The sequence below is a fragment of the Macaca mulatta genome, chromosome 20 (assembly GCF_049350105.2).
Source record: "Macaca mulatta isolate MMU2019108-1 chromosome 20, T2T-MMU8v2.0, whole genome shotgun sequence".
NCBI classification, from domain to species: domain Eukaryota; kingdom Metazoa; phylum Chordata; class Mammalia; order Primates; family Cercopithecidae; genus Macaca; species Macaca mulatta.
In genome coordinates, this window is record NC_133425.1 from 52,823,141 (window position 1) to 52,842,517 (window position 19,377).

Genomic DNA, 19,377 nt, shown 5'->3' on the forward strand with positions numbered 1-19,377 from the left:
AGATGGGGTTTCACCATGTTGGCCAGGCTGGTGTCGAACTCTTGATCTCGTGATCCGCCCTCCTCGGCCTCCCAAAGTGCTGGTTATAGCTTTCGTCTCAAAAAAAAAATGAGCCTGGGAAAACAACCTGTGTAGTATATGGGTCAAACCCACTTGTACTTTTTTGTTTTAGGATGCACTCCAGAAATTGACTGAAATTCTCAATTTAAATGGAGAAGTAGCTTGCCAGGACTCAGGCCATCCTGCCAAACACAGGAACACATCTGCAGTCCTAGGCTGCTTGGCTGAGAAACTAGCAGGTAACTTTGGGACACTCCACAGTGGAAGATCTTCAGTTGTTTGACATTAAAGGGAAATTTGTACTGTAGGTCTTTGATCAAACCTGCTATAACAGAAATAAATCTCTTAACAATGATATTGAGAGACATAGACTAACTGGAAGAAAATTATTGAAAGGCTACAGAGGTGAATGCAATTTAATTTAGCTTTGTGGATTTTCAGGGGAAATTTTAAAAGAAAAAAGTTGTGTTTATTTGCTTTAAGGAGCGGGGAAAAGAAAAAAAGGGGGAAAAGCTAAATTCAGCATAACAAAGATATGTATGTATGTATACAATATATAATTTGCATATATACACACTTTATAAAGTTTAGCTAGATTATGAAGACATACAAGGTAGAGGGAGAGGAAAAGGAGCTTCTGATTGGAGCAGTTCCTGAGAAACAGATATTTAATTTGTTTATGAATATTACCCATTTTAAGAAAGTTAACAGCAAAGTATAGGGGCATAGCTCAGCTACTAACATCACATATTGTGGAAGAAACAATGGATTAGAAATCAGAATATGTGGCTGCTGGTTTGGACTCTCCCATGTGCTCGCCAAGTGCCCTGGAGTTAGTTGCTTCACTCTGTGGGCTCACTTGCTTAACTGTGAGATGGGACTGGTACTATTTTCTACCTCAGAGCAGGATGCTTGAATAAGATAACATGCGTGAAAGAGTTCTACCAAAACAATTTGATTGCTACCAGTGATTTAAAATAATATGGCATTTTAATTTATATCAAGTGTTTGTTGTATTTGTCTAGGTCCTGCAAGTATAGGTTTACTGAGCCCAGGAATACTGGAATATTTGCTACAGTGTCTGGTAAGTGAGACATCAAAACTATTTATTCTCAGTCATCTAGAAGTGAGCATCGTCTAGAACTGTGCATTTTCTCAAATTGCTGGCATAGCCTCTGGCACAGAGAATGGAATCAATTGTAAATTTTATTTGCAGGTGTTTCCCGAATGCTTATTTATTCCCTCCTATGTTTAAAAAAGAGAGTGGGATTGGAATTTATTCCAACCAGCAAAAACAGCTGAGTTGGTCTGGTTTTAAATTTAGTCATAAGATAGCTGCTATGATTGGCTCTTTTGCATGTTCCTAGAGTTTGCCAAATGGTAATAGGGACCTCCACAGTGGAAACAAAATTACATGGTGTTCCAAGCCAGGAGGCCATCAAGTCAAATTCCCAGTGTATATAAATCTCTACTCCTCCCTGCCCTCCCCCTCACTGCTACTGTTCTTAAAACTGTTGTCACTGGAGTATTTAATATATTGTGTGTGAAGCCTGTGGTTTGCTGAGGCTATGCCCTCAGATCTCTCCTAGTTCTGGCCTGTGGTCTTGAATGGTCTATATTTTTAAAAGTTATTTTTGTAAGCCTAGTGAGCATTGGCCTTTTTCAAAACTCTGGTCTGAAAACCCTTATTTGTCAATACACGCTGATACGTGCTTAAAACACTTACCTTATTCTCAATGAGCACTCTGGGGATACAGCATGGCAGTCCTTGATTTCAAGAAGTTTATTGGTTAGTTGAGGAAACAAAACTACTCAGACAAGATAATTAGCCTCCATTTTATCACAGGATGTGATCATGGGATAAAGTACTTCGTCAAGACTAAATGAGGGCCGGGCACAGTGGCTCACGCCTATAATCCCGGCATTTTGGGAGACTGAGGTGGGCAGGTCGCCTGAGGTCAGAAGTTCAAGACCAGCCTGACCAACATGGTGAAACCCGGTCCCTGCTAAAAATACAAAAATTAGCCGGGCACGGTGGCATGTGCGTGTAGTCCCAGGTACAGGAGGCTGAGGCAGGAATTCACTTGAACCTAGAAAGCAGAGATTGCAGTTAGCTGAGATCTCACTGCACTCCAGCCTGGGCGACAGAGCGAGACTCCGTCTCAAAAAAAAGACTAAATGAGAAGGTGAGGGAGGTGGGTGGTATGGGTAATGAGAGCTGGGGTGTCATGAAAGTCAGACTTCCTGATGAAGGTGGACCCTCAGCTGGGTCATGCCATAAGATTAGGATTTTATTGTGCCCAGAGGAGGAAAAATTGGATTTCTTAGCTAAGGGAACATCACAGGCAGAAGCCCAGAGACAGAGAAGTGTCTGATGAGAGAAGACAGTGTTCAGAGATAGGACACAGACTGAGTAGCCAGCTAGAAAGGGTTCAGGGCCTGAAAAGCCAGGCAGAGGGATTTAGATGGATATGAGAAGAAATAGAATGCTGAATAGGCTTTCCAGCAGCAGGGATGGTGGTTATGTGAGCTTTCCAGAACTTAGGTGGGTACCAGGGAAGTCAGTGGGAATCATCTGATATTCTGGAGCTCCTCTGGTGGCTCCCAATGCAGCAGTAGGGAAAGCATGGCTATGAGAAGGTGTCATGTTCAACAGATAGACCTTTCCTTAAAGGGGAACTCATGTGACATGAACTTAAATGTAACTAAGAGTTCACTTGTTGCTTTCTCCTGTCTACCATCAGCATTTGTAGAATTCCTTTCAGGAAACAGCTTAAAAACTAAGCCATTAATTGTTAATTTAATTATTTCTAATTTTGGAACTTGGTAGTGATAAGTGGTTCTTTTTAGGGTTCTAAGTAAAAGATCATTTTTAGTTTATAATTCAAGGTTTCTGTTTGGCTTGCATAAATGAATGTGAGAATCAATGTTTTATTTAACAAAACCCTAATATAAGTTTTACGAAGTAAAATAACATAGTGTATTTAACAGGATACTTTTGAAATTTCCAAATCTATAAGTTAACCTAGTGACTTTAAGAAAAAATTACAAGATTAAGAGAGCCTGTCCGGTTCATTACTGTTACTGTCATTACTAACATTAGCCAAACGGATAATTGAGGACTTGAATGAATGGAACTTTTCTGACCACTCAAAAAAACATCTAGCACATACTGGGCAAGGAAATGAAACTGATAACTTGCCACCTCTGCAGGGGAATGATTTTTTTTTTTTTTTTTTTTATCTTTTGTTGTTTTTCAGAAGTTACAGTCCCACCCCACAGTCATGCTTTTTGCACTTATCGCACTGGAAAAGTTTGCACAGACAAGTAGGTATAGTGACTTCTTGCACTAATGATCTTCTGTATTGGTTGTTAAAAATTTTATTTTTCTTAGTTACTGGATGAGCCTACACTTTGAACCCCATCAGATGGGCATTACATTCTGTTTTCGTCTGGATAGACACGTTAAAGCCAATGAAGTATAACAGGGACAAAGGCAAGGATTTTCTCACCTAAGAATCGAAACTTGGTAACCATGATTACTCACTTTTTATAGCCAAAAATTTAGTAATGCGATTGCTACTTTCTAGAAAGAAGTGTGGTGGCTCATGCCTATAATCCCAGCACTTTGGGAGGCCAGGGCCAGAGGATCGCTTCAGGCCAGGAGTTCGAGACCAGGGTGGGCAACATAGCAAGACTCAATCTCTACAAAAAATTTTAAAAAATCAGCCAGGCATGGTGGCATGCACCTATGTTCCTAGCTACTTGGGATGCTGAGGCTGGGGGATCACTTGAGCCCAGTAGTTCAAGGTTACAGTGAGCCGTGGTTGTGCCACTGTACTCCAGCCTAGGCAACAGAGCGAGACCCTGTGACTAAAAAAAAAGGAAAAGAAAATAGTCAAAGCTCTTTGGCTATGTTATCCCTAGAAAGTTTAATTGAAGTCTAATCTAGTCTCCAGTTCTTTAATTGCCTCTTCCCCTTAGCAATACTAATTTGCTGAGCAAATCATTCTACTCTTTCATTGTTAATTCAAGGATTATGTCTTTCCAAACAGGTGAAAATAAATTGACTATTTCTGAATCCAGTATTAGTGACCGGCTTGTCACATTGGAGTCCTGGGCTAATGATCCTGATTATCTGAAACGTCAAGTTGGTTTCTGTGCCCAGTGGAGCTTAGACAATCTCTGTAAGTGAGAGTTGTCCTTTATTAAAATGTCTGTTTCCATTTCCAGACTCATTTCTTTCATAGGCTCACTGGTCTTCCTTTTGCAGTGGTAAGTATGAGTCCTTATAAGGACCTCTACTGGCAGGTTGGATATATTCTAGCAGAAAAGTATCCTAGAGACCCTTTAGACAAGAATTGTATAGTATGCTTCTAATTCCAGCATTTTCTTGTTCAAAAACCTTTACTGGCACCCAGTTTCCTACTGCATCAAAGCCCTTAATTATATGGCACTGTCTAACCAGCTCTTTCCAACACAAATCATCTCACTGTCCTACAAACAGGTCCTGATGATTCCTACATCTGGACCTATTCCCCTCACTTGGAATTCCCTCTTTACTCCTCTCCCTTTCCCAACCTTGCTCTTCAAAACCCAAGTCATGTTTTACCTACATCATGAGAACTGTTCCTGATTTTTCTCTTTTCCTCCTCCAAGGGCTGCTGGAACAAAAACTACTATAGGTTGAGTTTCTCTTATAGTTTGAATTTCTCTTATCTGAAATGCTTGGGACTGAAAGTATTTCAGATTTCACATTTTTTCAGATTTCGGAGTATTGGCAGATACCCGGTTAAGCATCCCTAATCAAAAAATCTGAAATCCTCCATCGAGCATTTCCTTTGAGCCTCGTGTCTGCACTCAAAAAGTACTGGATTTTGGAGCATTTTGGATTTTCAGATTAAGAGCGATCAACCTGTATACTTCTGTACCCTCACTCCCCCATCCATAGTTAGTACTGTGCTAAAGCACAACTGACATGTAAATCCACCCCCACTGTTACCCCAATATTGTGGGGAGGAGCTTCCTGCACAGCCTGTGAAGTGCCAGTTAAAGAATAATTCTGAAAGAGTGCAATTTGGATTTTGTTCATGCAAAATGATTCTCTAGGGAATGGAAGCATAAATCTAGCAGTGCTGCCTTTCCTAGCATTTGTTTGATTGATCTTCAAATGGCAATGCTGCAGCAGAGCTCTGGCTATGTCTCCCCACCTATTCTGCCATTTACGAGCACCTCTGCTCCTTAACTAGGATAGCACTACCTTATTTATTTGTTTGTTTATTTTTAACGTATGAAAAATCAGTGTGTTTTACCTTCCAGGAGGATTATTTTTAATGGACATATAGTAATACATATTTTTGAAGCATATGAGATATTTTGATACAGTCATACAATGAGTAATTACCACGTCAGAGTAAATGGGATATCTGTCCCCTCAAGCATTTATCATTTATTTGTGTTACAAACATTCCAATTATACTCTTTTGGTTTTTTTAAATTTCTTTGTTTTACACTTTTATTTTCTTTTAGTTATTTTTAAATGTACTATAAATTATTGTTGACTGTAGTCACCCTGTTATGCTGTCAAATACTAGGTGTTCTTCATTCTGTCTAGCTATATTCCCATTAACCAACCCCATTTCTCCCCCACCCCGACTACCCTTCCCAGCCTCTGGTAATCATCCTTCTATTTTCTCTTTTCATGAGTTCAGTTGTTTTAATTTTTAGCTCCCACAAAAATTAGTGAGAACGTGCAAAGTTTGTCTTTTTGTGCCTGACTTATTTCACTTAACATCATGTCCGACAGTTCCATCCATGTTATTGTAAATGACAGGATCTCATTCTGTTTTTGTGGCTGAACAGTACACTATTATGTGTATGCACCACATTTTCTTTATTCATTTGTCTCTCTGTGGACACTTAGGTTGATTGCAAATCTTGGCTATTGTGAGTGCTGCAATAAACATGAGATTGCAGATATTTCTTTGATATACTCATTTCCTTTCTTTTTGCTATATATCTAGCAGCAGAATTGCTGGATCATATGGTAGCTCTGTTTTTAGTTTTTTGAGGAACCTCCATACTGTTCTCCATAGTGGCCGTACTAATTTACATTCCTATCACCAGTGTACAAGGGTTACCTTTTCTCCACATCCTCACCAGCATTCACTGTTGCCGGTTTTTTTGGATAAATACTGTTTTTACTGGGGTGAGATTATAGCTCATTGTAGTTTTGATTTGGATTTCTCTGATGATCAATAATGTTGAGTACCTTTTCATATATCTGTTTGCCATTTGTATGTGTTCTTTTGATAAATGTCTATTCAGTTGTTCTGCCCACCTTTTAATCAGATTATTGGATGTTTTCCTGTTGAGTTGTATGACCTTCTTATATATTGTGGTTATTAATCCTTTGTCAAATGGATAGTTTGCAAATAGTTTCTCCCATTCTGTGGGATGTCTCTTTACTTCGTTGATCATTTCCTTTGCTGTAAGAAACTTTTTAGCTTAATATGATCCCATTTGTCCATTTTTGCTTTGGTGCCTGTGCTTTTGGGGTATTCAAGAAATCTTTGCCCAGATCAGTGTCCTGGAGAGTTTCCCCAATGTTTTATTTTAGTAGTTTCATAGTTTGAGGTCTTAGATTTAAGTCTTTAATCCATTTTGATTTGATTTTTATAGACGATGAGAGATAGGGGTCTAGTTTTATTCTTTTGTTTATGGATATGTGGTTTTTCTAGCACCATTTATTGAAGACACTGTCCTTTCTCCCAGTGTATGTTCTTGGCACCTTTGTTGAAAATGAGTTCACTGTAGATGTATGGATTTATTTCTGGATTCTCTGTTCTGTTCCATTGGTCCATGTGTCTGTTTTTATGCCAGTACCATGCAGTTTGGGTTCCTGCAACTCTGTAGTATAATTTGAAGTCAAGTAATGGGATTCCTCCAGTTTTGTTTTTTTGCTCAGGGCCAGGTTTTTTGCTATTCTGGGTCTATTGTTGTTAGGATAAATTTTAGGATTATTTTTTCTATTTCTGTGAAGAATGTCATTGGTATTTTGATAGGGATTGCATGGAATCTGTAGATTGCTTTAAGTAGTGTAGACGTTTTAACAATATTGAGTCTTCCAATCCATGAACATGGTATATCTTTGTGTGCTCTTCAATTTCTTGCATTAGTGTTTTATAGTTTTCATTGTAGAGATCTTTCACTTCTTTGATTAAGTTTATTCCTAGGTATCTTATTTTATTTATAGGTTTTGTAAGTACAATTACTTTCTTGATTTCTTCTTCAGATTGTTTGCTATTGGCATATAGAAATGCTATTGATTTTTGTATGTTGATTTTATATCCTGCAACTTTACTGAATTTGCTTTTTAGTTCTAATAGCTTATTGGCAGATTTTTTTAGGTTTTCCTAAATATAAGATCATATTATCCACAAACACAGATAATTTGACTTCTTCCTTTCCATTTTGGATGCCCTTTATTTCTTTCTCTTGTCTGATTGCTGTAGCTGGCACTAGCTTCTTCTTTTCCCCACAGCTACCTGCCTTAGAAACATGAACACTCTTTCTTTTGCAGTTTTAAAAGAAGGTAGACAGCTGACCTATGAGAAAGTGAACTTGAGTAGCATTAGGGCCATGCTGAATAGCAATGATGTCAGCGAATACCTGAAGATCTCACCTCATGGCTTAGAGGTAGGTAATGCTTCTACAGTTAGACCCTTTGGGGGATGAGAGGGTAATTACTTTAATCGTTGCATAGCCAGTTGTCTTAGGGCTGGTGCTTCCCTCTCTCCCTGTATTTTGGAAATGTTGCTGACTTCATGGGGAAGTCTTGATGAAAGATCTGCTTATGAACAGAAGGTACCATAAGGCACTAAATGTGTCAGGATTAAAGAACTGTTTGAAGAATGGCTGCAAACAATTCTTTGATTCTGTATGTTGCCAAATGCCTTATATAGTTTGATTTTGTACTTTTTGTCACTGAGGATGGATGGAGGAAACAGTCCACCAGAAGCTTTAATAAGGAAAAATACACTCAGCCTTCCCAGTAGTCAGTTATCTTTGGTGGTCTTAAGGCCCTCATGGTTGATTGTCACATTTTTTGGTTTTGCCAGGCTCGCTGTGATGCCTCCTCTTTTGAAAGTGTGCGTTGCACCTTTTGTGTGGATGCTGGGGTATGGTACTATGAAGTAACAGTGGTCACTTCTGGTGTCATGCAAATTGGCTGGGCCACTCGAGACAGCAAATTCCTCAATCATGTAAGTACCCTAGAGAACTGTGAAAATGGGGGCAGTGGCAGTTTGCTTTTTCCCCCTAGTTGGTGGGTGGAAAATACTTAGACATACTTATTTTTCAAATAGATTTGCTCAATAATCTTTTCTTGGGCAGAGCCACACGGTACCAGATCCCTAACAACGATCTACTAAACTGATAGAAAAATAGGAAAACACAAGTGAAATTGCCCCTCAGCCTTTTCTTTTTCTTGAATCTTAAGTTCACGCTAATTTTTCACCTAGAGGCTAGATGTGAATTTGTCTTTGTAGGCTCTGCTTCTGCCCCAGCCACATATTTGGCTCATTTCTTATATAGGAAGTAGTGCTGATTATTACCTTGAGTTTAAGCTCTAAGAGCTTTGTAGGGATTCTCTTCCTTTCAAGAAATAGATTGTTGGCTTGACTTCTTTCACTTGACTTTTACCTAGTAATTAGTTGGCACATTTTTCTCAATATTTAGTTATTTCTCTTTTGTTATAGAAAGCTGTAATATAAAGGGGAAAATTAAATCCTAGCGTAAGTAGCATTGAAGGTGTTGGAGTTCCTCCCTTTCCTACAGATGTATGATTTCTTGCCACTTTATACCCTTCTAACACCCAGGCCAATTGGCTTTCTTCTGTTGATCAAATTATAAGCTGTTTGGAATTAATCCAGTTTTGATCAGGAATATTTTGTTTTCATATGATTTCTACCGTTTGAGGTGGGAGAAGCCCCTTGAATTATTTTGTTAATCTAAATAATAGTCCCCCATCCAATATGTAAGATCCTGGAATGGGTTTTAGAAGTGATCCAACAAAATCAAATTAAACTTGCCAGCCATAAGCATGGTGAAGTTTTCTGGTTTTTTGCTTTGCTTTTAGAGACAGGTCTCACTGTGTTGCTTAGGCTGGCCTCGAACTCCTGGGCTCAAGCCATCCTCTTACCTCAGCCTCCCGAATAGCTGGGACTACAGGAACATCCCATGGTGAGCTACTTATAAGCATAGTTTTTAAAGGCCTTTTTCAGCAAGGCTGTATTTCACCCTGGAATTGTTGATGGTGTATTATTAAAACTCCTAGGCTGGAGAGAGACAAATTGGAGGAAAAGGGCCAGTGGAGAGGTCAAGTCTGGACTCTTGTCTGGGGTGGAGAACTAGACCCCAGTCTGCCAATCATCTGATTCCCACAATAGCTTTTACTGTTAGAATTTCCATTTCACAGATGAGAAAACTGAGACAGAATAGGAAGAAACTCATACCAGAATTCAGTGGCCTTCCTATTCTACAGTAGTTGTTTTTTTTTTGTATTCAAAAATGGGGAAAATCTCAGAGAATTAGCCAATTTCCTCATTTGGAAATGAAAAATTGTTCTAGAACTAGAAGTAATATAGGGGATTCTTCCACAGAGGAAGCTTCAATATAAAATTTGTTTCTCCTGATTTGGCAGCAAACACACTACAGATCTAGATCTGACACCGAATGTTACAAATGTGTTTTTTTAATGACCAGTGAAGCTGGATCTTTTCATTTGCTTGATGAAACTATAATTTTTGCCATGTAGTTGCAGACCTTTGGCTTCTCAAGTTAAAGACTTAAATACTGTTTTTTTATCCTGCAGATCACTTGACAGGCTATTGGTTTCTTTAAAAGCAAACATTCTTCCCTGATCCAAGCATTAGTTGATTCCCTATTAGAAACTGATAAAGTCTGATATGATGTCTTTTCCCAAATACAGGATTTTAATGATGTTGCCATATTTAAAACTTTGCTTCAAATGTACATTGTTCTGGTGATTCTGAATCTTTTTGCCTATTCAGACAGGGTGTGATTCTATGGAGTAAGTCATTCCTAGGATACATCCAGTTTCAAAAGATTCCAGGTGTCTCCATAGTGCCTCTTACTTGAACTCTTGCTGCTTAGGTTTCCATTTTAAAAGGCTGGCCACTGGGCTCAATTTTAAGTCATTAAAATAAGCTTAAGGATAGTTCTGTTCAGGTAATCTACAGAATAGTTTTTCTTGTTGTATTGTATATTTTTATGGAGGCTTAGGAGGAGCAACTCTCCAAGGGTGTACTCTGATTTATCTAAAATATCTTTTGCCTTTTGGCCGGGCACGGTGGCTCACACCTGTAATCCCAGCACTTTGGGAGGCTGAGGTGGGTGGATCACTTAAGGTCAGGAGTTTGGTCAACATGGTGAAACCCCGTCTCTACTGAAAATACAAAAATTAGCTGAGTGTGGTGGCGAGCACCTGTAATCCCACCTACTCAAGAGGCTGAGGCAGGAGAATTGCTGGAACATGGGAAGTGGCAGTTGCAGTGAGCCCGGAATGCACCACTGCACTCTAGCCTGGGCAATAGAGTGAGATTCTGTCTCATAAATAAATAAATAAATAAATAGATAAATAACTTTTGCCTTTTCATGAGCGTCTGTCATGTGATAGATCTTCCACATATTCATCTTTAATCTTTTTGAGAGTTTGGAAAGATATTATTCTGCCATTTAAAGATGAGGAAAATCAAGTTCAGAGAAATTAAGAAACTTGTCCAAAGCCATCTAGTCTCTAGCTGCTAGAGATTTCAAACCCTGGTCAGGATAGCCCATGCTCCTTCCCCTGTTGAAGCATCCTGCCTTGGAGAAAATGACTCTGGCTATCTCAGACAGAAAAGGAATGACTTAGAAGCCTTTCCAGGGCCTCCAGATTATGGAGAAGTTTGGGAACTAGACAGGCTCCAAGGCAATGTCAGGGCCAAGAAACAGGAAGTACAACAGCCAGTGTTTTAGGGGAATGATCTGGCCAGCATGTAGCCACCATTGCTGCTAGAAATCAATCCTAACTATCCCTCTGTGTGGGGTCACTTGCACCATACTGAGTGTTTGATGGGAAGGTCCAGCTGGCCAAGGCTAGGTCATATCTTTACCTTTCCACTTCCAAAAGAGGCGGCAGAACACTGTCTTCATACATTTCCCATAACAGGAAGCAGTTGGGATGCTCTACAGCAGGAAAAAGACAGTGTCCACCACATGGGACTATTCCCTGAATGACAAGCTGTGGATAAACTTTCTTTTGTTTGTATTTGGTAATGTTTCCATTGCTAAAATATGCATGACCAAAAAACAGTTCAAAATAAATACCAAGCTAGCCACTCTATTCTCTCATTTATCTGTCCTAGCCAATGGAAACCAAAATTAATCCTGCTGGGAACATTTTGAGCTGAGAGAAGGTGTAGAACATCTAGATTATTCTCTGAGATGTAAGCTCAAGAGATTTTTAAAGTGCATCTCAGCTAGGCAGAGGCATCTTCTCCTTAAATCTGTAGATACTGCTCTGTAGTTAAAGTTATTAGAGTTCCTTCTTTGTGCTACAGTGCCACTCTGTTGTGGAACTTATCCAGTCATCAAAGACACTGCGTGGTAAAGAATGTGTAATGAGTCTGTTCTTTACCAACTCATCGTGGCTAGTTTCTAGGAATTTCTTTCAAGTGTTCTGTCAAGGACTTATCAGGACATTAAAAGGTGAAGATAGAAAAGAATTGCTTGCCTTTTACCTATGCCCCAATGCCTACATGTTAGTGGTTTTTAAGTTTTTTACTTACTGACTTGTTCAGCCTTTGAAAGGGATGGCAAGGCATTCTTTCTAGCAAGTGGTGAATTTGTTTTCTTTTGTTTTGAGACAGTCTCACTCTGTCACCCAGGCCAGGGTGCGGTGGCACGTGGTCTCTGCTCACTGCAACCTCCGCCTCCCAGGTCCAGGCAATTCTTGTGCCTCAGCCATCAGAGTAACGGGGATTATAGGTGTGCACCACCACACCTGGATGATTTTTGTATTTTTAGTAGAGACATGGTTTTGGTCTCAAACGCCTGGCCTCAAGTGATCCGCCTCCCAAAGTGCTGAGATTACAGGCATGAGCCAGCGCTCTTGGCAGCCTTGGGTGGTGAATTTCTAAGGCAATTAGATGCAAGCTCATTTAACTCTTGAATAGTCTGAATAGTGAATATCAGTAGCTATTTCAGGAGAGTCCCTTTGGAGAGCATTCATCTAAATTCAGTATGTTGTAATCCAAAAATTTAGTACAAAATCGTTGCATTCGAACTTTTTTTCCAATCTATCTCCTCACTGTATTGTTTGCCCCATAGAAGAAACAGGCCATCAGGACCTGATCTTACCTGGATTTGGCCATTTTCAATTTCTTTCTCTAGTAAAACTTTTCACCATTGTTCCTTAAAGATAGCAGTTGTCTGATTTGCTTGCTGCTTCTATTTTTTATAAGCACTCAAAATAATTTCTTAAGATCTCAGCCACCCTTTTATTTTAACAGTTCTGTGAAATAATTGAAAGACAGTAAGTAAGAAAAAGAAGAAACTGCCAGGTACGGTGGCTCATGCCTGTAATCCCAGCACTTTGGGAGGCCAAGGCGGGCAGATCACCTGAGGTCTGGAGTTCGAGACCAGCCTGACCAACATGGAGAAACCCCATCTCTACTAAAAATACAAAAGTAGCTGGGCATGGTGGCTCATGCCTGTAATCCCAGCTACTCAGGAGGCTGAGGCAGGAGAATCGCTTGAACCCGGGAGTCAGAGGTTGCGGTGAGCCAAGATCACCCCATTATACTCCAGCCTGGGCAACGAGTGAAACTCCATCTCAAAGGAAAAAAAAGAAGAAACTGCCAAGGACCTGTACAATCCTCAAATCAAGCTGATCTCAGAATAGCTTTTATCTGAGTGTCCACTATAACCTTTCTCGTCTCCAGTTTTGAAATCTCTGAATATTTGGGTATTTTGAAGTCTGCTACATGCAAGAAAGGCATTTGCCTGATCTGATCTTGTTACTGGAAAGGGTCTGGATCCAGATCCCAAGAGAGGGTTTTTGGACCTTGCACAAGAAAGAATTTGGGGTGAGACTATAGAATAAAGTGAAAAGTTTATTAAAGAAACAGAAGAATAGCTACTTACTCTATAGGCAGAGCAGCAGCGTGGGCTGCCCAACTGAGTGGACTTAGGTTATTTCTCGATTATATGCTAAAAAGGGGTAGATTATTCATGAGTTTTCTGGGAAAGGAGCAGGCAATTCCCAGAACCAAGGGTTCCTTTTTAGACTATATAGAGTAACTTCCAAACTGCCATGACATTTGTAAACTGTCATGGCACCTGTTAGAGTGTCTTTTAGCATGCTAATACATTATAATTAGCATATCATGAACAGTGAGGATGACCAGAGGTCACTTTTGTTGCCATCTTGGTTTTGGTGGGTTTTGGCCAGCTTCTGGCTGGCTTGTCGCATCCTGTTTTATCAGCAGGGTCTTTGTGACCTGTATCTTGTTCTGACCTCCTGTGTCATCCTGTGACTAAGAATGCCTGACCTCTTGGGAATGCAGACCAGCAGCCCAGCAAGTCTAAGCCTCATTTTACCCTGCCCCTATTCAAGATGGAGTCTCTCTGGTTTGAATTCCTCTGACAATCTGGTACTGATATACAAGTGTACTGATCTTGGAATCAGAAGAATTTAGGTTCAAACCTGGCTCTCTTTCTTGGGCAAGTAATACATGCTTGGGCAAGCTGGTTGACCTCTCTGAGCGTTTGTTTCCTCTTATAATGGAGTCTGATGCCACCAGCCTCATGGTAGTTAGTGAGAACTAAATGAACTAAGAAATGTGAAAGTGCCTGAACAAAGGAGGTACTGGGCAAATATTTGTTGGTGAAGTCATTATCTGTTCACTTGGGACCAGCCCTCTAAGTCATAATTTTAGTATTTTCCAAAAACCATGAGCTCTCTCTTCATCCAGAAAGCTTAGAATCCCAGCCACTAGGTCAGTGGTTGTAAAAAACACACTCTGTCTTCCCAGGTCAGAGCAGGCAGACTTGCTAATCTTCTGGGCCTTGTCTCCCTCCAGGAAGGCTATGGCATTGGGGATGATGAATACTCTTGTGCGTATGATGGCTGCCGGCAGCTGATTTGGTACAATGCCAGAAGTAAGCCTCACATACACCCATGCTGGAAAGAAGGTATTCATTCCCTCTATTATAAATTTATCAAGTGGGTTAAGACATATGGTTATTATGAGGCATTTATTACATTAAGCCTTAAAATGTCTTAGAAGAAGATCAAATGTGAAAAGGGATATTAACTTTTGTGTCACTGCCAAAGATATAAATGGTACTCCTCCGATAAGTTTACCTCTGGTGGAGTCCTTCCTGTAGCAAAAACGTTTCAGAAAATAATTTTTTTACATTCGTCAGAAAATGATACTGTTAAGATTAGTATGAATTCTATTTTCCTCTTTGGATCTATTTTGAATTAAAACAGCCATGCCAATATCAGGGACACTGGAATTGTAATGCCACTAAAATGAGGATTTTTCAGGGACAAGATGGCTATGGAACAGGTTCTATCCAGTGACCACGCTCTAAGGAAGTAGGGTCATATGGTAAAAGATATAACCTCTGGAAGGAATGGAGTCCTAGCATCAGAGATAGAGGATATAACCCAGCTATTTCTCCAAGCATCCCTCTCTCATTTTGCTACCCCAGTCAGCATTGTGAATATAAACTGAATTTTTAGGCATGCTAATAAAGCAGAAATTTAGGCTGAGGCAGGTGGATTGCTTGAAGTCAGGAGTTCAAGACCAGCCTGGCCAACATGGTGAAACCTCATCTCTACTAAAATACAAAAATTAGCCAGGTGTAGTGGCACCTACCTGTGGTCCCAGTTACTTGGGAGGCTGAGGCAGGAGAATCACTTGAACCCAGGAGGCAGAGGTTGCAATGAGCCAAGATTGCGCTACTGCACTCCAGCCTGGTCAACAGAGTGAGATTCTATCTCAAAAAAAAAAAAAAAAAAAAAAAGCAGGAATTTGCCCACCCCCGTGTGGAAACAGCTCCACTTGATTAAATTGATATATGGGAAAAAAAGTCAGAAAAGCCAACAGGAACACTCATTTTAATGACTTGCAGGTTCTTGAAGGAACGTAAAACTTCTTCATTTAATTAAGCGTATGATAAAGGCACTGTTTTCAAAAACTAGCTTGTATAAATAAGAATTTTTAAAGGATTATTCGAGTAATATGTTTATTATAAAAATGTGAAAAATAGAAAAAGAACAAAATGAATAAACTAAAAATCCCCTGTAATTTCTCCAGAGTTTTTTCAAAATGCTTAAATTTTATATATATATATATATGTATATATATTTGTGTTGTTGTTATGCTTAATACCTTGAACAGCTTTCCAGGTTATTAAATAACATTACTTTTTATTGTTGTTGTTTTTGGGACAGGGTCTCACCTATCGATAGCCCAGGCTTGAGTGCAGTGGTGTGATCACAGCTCATACAGCCTTGACCTCCCAGGCACAATCCATCCTCCCACCTCAGCCTGTCCAGTAGCTGGGACTACAGGGACACACCACCATGCCTGGCTAATTTTTGTATTTTTTTGGTAGAGATAGGGTTTTGCCATGTTGCCCAGGCTAGCCTCAAACTTCTGGGCTCAAGTGATCCACCCAACTCTGGCCTCCCAAAGTGTCGGGATTATAGGCCTGAGCCACCATGGCCCAGACAATAACATTACTTTTAATGGCTTCTCAATATTCCATTATATAGTTGTACTGTGATATACTAATTAATGCCTCATTGTTGGACATTGACATTTTTGCCTTTTGAAATTATCATTATAGACCATTCCGGATATTCTCAAGACAAAACCCTTAGAAGTGAAACTTCTCTGGCAAGGGGGATATAGAATTTCAAAACTTTTGCTGTATATTGCCCAATTTTCCTCCACCAGCATTAAGTGTCCATTTTTCTTGTCATTGCTGTGTAATTTCATTTATCTTTGACAAACAAATTTGTTTATCTCATCTTTCAAAACCAAAATTGGGCCAGATGTGGTGACTCATACCTTTAATCCCAGCAGTTTTGGAGGTCGAAGTGTGAGGATCCTTTGAGAGGATCACTTGGGGCCAGGAGTTTGAGATTAGCCTGGGCAACATAATGAGACCCTCCGTCTGTAAAAAAATTTTAAAAATTTGCCAGGTGTGGTGGCACGTTCCTGTAGTCCTAGTTACTCAGGAGGCTGAAGCAGGAGGATCACTTGAGCCCGGGAGTTTGAGGCTGCAGTGAGTGAGCTAGGATTGTACCACTGCACTCCAGCCTGGGTAATGGAGCAAGACCCTGTCTTAACAACAAAAACAACAAAACCAAAAACTGAAACCTTAAGAGTTTTACTTTATTTGATAAGTGAAGATAAATGCTTTTTTTTTTTTTTTCTTTTTTTTGAGACAGAGTCTTACTGTGTCACCCAGGCTGGAGTGCAGTGGTGCAATCTCAGCTCACTGCAACCTCCACGTACAGGGTTCAAGCGATTTTCCTACCTCAGCCTTCCAAGTATTACAGGCACCCACCATAACACCCAGGTTATTTTTTCTTTTTTTAGTAGAGATGGGGTTTCACTATGTTGGCTGGGCTGGTCTCAAACTGACCTCAGATGATCTGCCCGCCTTGGCCTCCCAAAGTGCTGGGATTACAGGCATGAACCACCATGCCCTGTCTTTTTTTTTTTTTTTTTTTGAGACAGTCTTGCCCTGTTGCCCAGGCTGGAGTGCTATGGCATGATGTCAGCTCACTGCGACCTCCACCTCCCGAATTCAAACGATTCTCCTGCTTCCGCCTCCCGACTAGCTGGGATCACAAGTGCCCACCACCACACCCAGCTAATGTTTGTATTTTTAGTGGAGACAGGGTTTCACCATGTGGCCAGGCTGGTCTTCAAACTCCTAACCTCAAGTGATCTGCCCACCTCGGCCTCCCAAAGTGCTGGGATTACAGGCGGGAGCCACCTTACCCGGCCTGCCTTGCCTTTTTTTTAAAGAAAGGCATATTTTGGGGGTAGTTATCTAGGGAGTTATAAATCTCACCAGAAAGGCAAGTAAGCACATGATTTTGATCTTACCAATATTGCATTGAGCCCAAAATGCATATTTTTCCCCACATTTTAACATCTTTGAAATTGGGATGCATTTTAAGATTGGCTTGTCATAATTTAATTGGCAGTATTTTTTTCTTATTGTTACATTAAAATATTGGTGAGTAGGGGTCAGATCAGTTACAGAAGAAACAAAAATGACCATGTTGAATGCATAGCTAAAGATGCAGACTTAATACAGTGCCACTGAAACACTTGAGATGCTTATTAGAGAATCCTGGTAGTACACATCATTATCCTAACAGTGTTTCACTTTATCCTCTAGGAGATACAGTAGGATTTCTGTTAGACTTGAATGAAAAGCAAATGATCTTCTTTTTAAATGGCAACCAGCTGCCTCCTGAAAAGCAAGTCTTTTCATCTACTATGTAAGTAGCTCTTCTCAGTCAAAAATTTGAGTAGATGCATGGAATGCCCTTTTCTCTAGGAAAAAAAAGTCTTTGTCCATTTATGTACGTAATTGTGATGAGAAATTGATTAATTTCAAGTGATTGGGAACCCATTTGATCAGACCTAGAAGTTTGATACAGGAAGATAAGGCACAATATTCTCTGGTCACAGACCTGTGTGGGTTATAAACACAATCTGTCACTCTTCCTTTCGCCAGGGTAGGACTGACTCACCCTGCTTTTCTGAAAACTGTTCTATTAACTCTATTTTGATTGTTATTAATTCTGTTGGCCTCTGTACCCGTTTTATTTGTAGATCTGGATTTTTTGCTGCAGCTAGTTTCATGTCATATCAACAATGTGAGTTCAATTTTGGAGCAAAACCATTCAAATACCCACCATCTATGAAATTTAGCACTTTTAATGACTACGCCTTCCTAACAGCTGAAGAAAAAATCATTTTGCCAAGGTAAGGGATCTGCCCAGGCTATCTCCAGACTTTCACATGAATCTTAGGAGAAATTAAACAATTTATAATCAAGTTTAAAAGAACATAACCAATACATTTTGAATTAAATTACAATACCTGAGTAAAAGGATGACTTTTCAGGAAATATAAATTACTAAGATAGATCCCAGAAGAGATATACACAAACCAATTATTGTGTATATCTGTCCCTAGAAAGCACTAGACCCAGGTGATTTCACAGGGGATTTCTACCAAATCTGTAGGTAACAGATAACCTTATTGTTATTTAAAATGTTACCAAACCCAGAAAGAAGGAACACTTTCAAATTTTTTTTGTAAGATAAATAAGATTGGTATAAAAATCAGAAAAATATGACACACGTACACACAAAGAAGCTGCAAACTAACTTCACTTGAATGTCAGTGTCAAAATCCTAAATATTAGGAAATCTAGTGCACCTTTTAACAGACTCGGCTTTATTGAAACAGACTTTTTATATGGTTTTAGCTGTGTGGCAAAGATGACAACACTGTTCCACAACCATCAGTGAATACCATCTTGCATAAAATTTCACAACCCTTATTTGACAAAAACTGTGTTTGGCATTAATTTATCAGATGAATGCCTGCTTTGCTTCCTTGTGAGATGAATGTAGTCTATTCCTTAGGCTGGGGAAAGACTCCAGCTGCTTCCTGGTAATTATTTCAAGTTGAAGCTTGTTTCACAATGTGAGCTAAAGTTTATCATTTTAAACAGAGCAGCTGCCTGTTTAAAGGGTATTCCTGTTACTAATACCACATGTCTTATATCAGTAAGAGAGTCTCTCTCAACAGGCAAGGCCAGCATACTGGCCATGACATAGCTAATGTTGGACTGTTATGCCCCGAAGGTATCTGTAGCATAATCCTAGCTCTTGTTTTGGCTCAAAAAGCAGATCTGCAAGCAGTGCTCTGGGCTGTGCTTCACCTTGGACTCACTGTCTCAGTGTTTCAGTAGTTTCCAGATGAACTAGAAAATGGCATGATGATGGTAGCATTGTCTGCAGCAGCAGAGCCTCGGTAATAGCCCAAGAACATAAGGGTTGCGTATGTTCCTGCTCAGGGTTCTGAGGTTAATTCCTAAAACTTTTCATTCAGCCTCATCCTTGGTGCCTGACAGAGATTCTGAACTTTAAATTCCTATTGGCCAGAGTCTGAGGGGACATCTCTCCCTAATCTATCATAC

General features: G+C 39.8%; 1 protein-coding gene across 7 annotated transcripts in view; it reads left to right on the plus strand.

Moving 5' to 3' along the window:
• Positions 1-19,377, plus strand: part of RSPRY1 (ring finger and SPRY domain containing 1) — a 49,619-nt gene that overhangs the window by 24,545 nt on the left and 5,697 nt on the right. For all 7 annotated transcript variants that reach the window (XM_077986234.1, XM_077986233.1, XM_015126227.3 and 4 more), the window contains 9 exons: positions 173-299; positions 1,086-1,144; positions 3,321-3,387; positions 4,116-4,247; positions 7,643-7,758; positions 8,181-8,324; positions 14,208-14,319; positions 17,560-17,662; positions 18,000-18,152. In XM_077986234.1, coding sequence (XP_077842360.1) covers positions 173-299; positions 1,086-1,144; positions 3,321-3,387; positions 4,116-4,247; positions 7,643-7,758; positions 8,181-8,324; positions 14,208-14,319; positions 17,560-17,662; positions 18,000-18,152 — 1,013 coding nt within the window. The remainder of the gene's footprint in view (positions 1-172; positions 300-1,085; positions 1,145-3,320; positions 3,388-4,115; positions 4,248-7,642; positions 7,759-8,180; positions 8,325-14,207; positions 14,320-17,559; positions 17,663-17,999; positions 18,153-19,377) is intronic.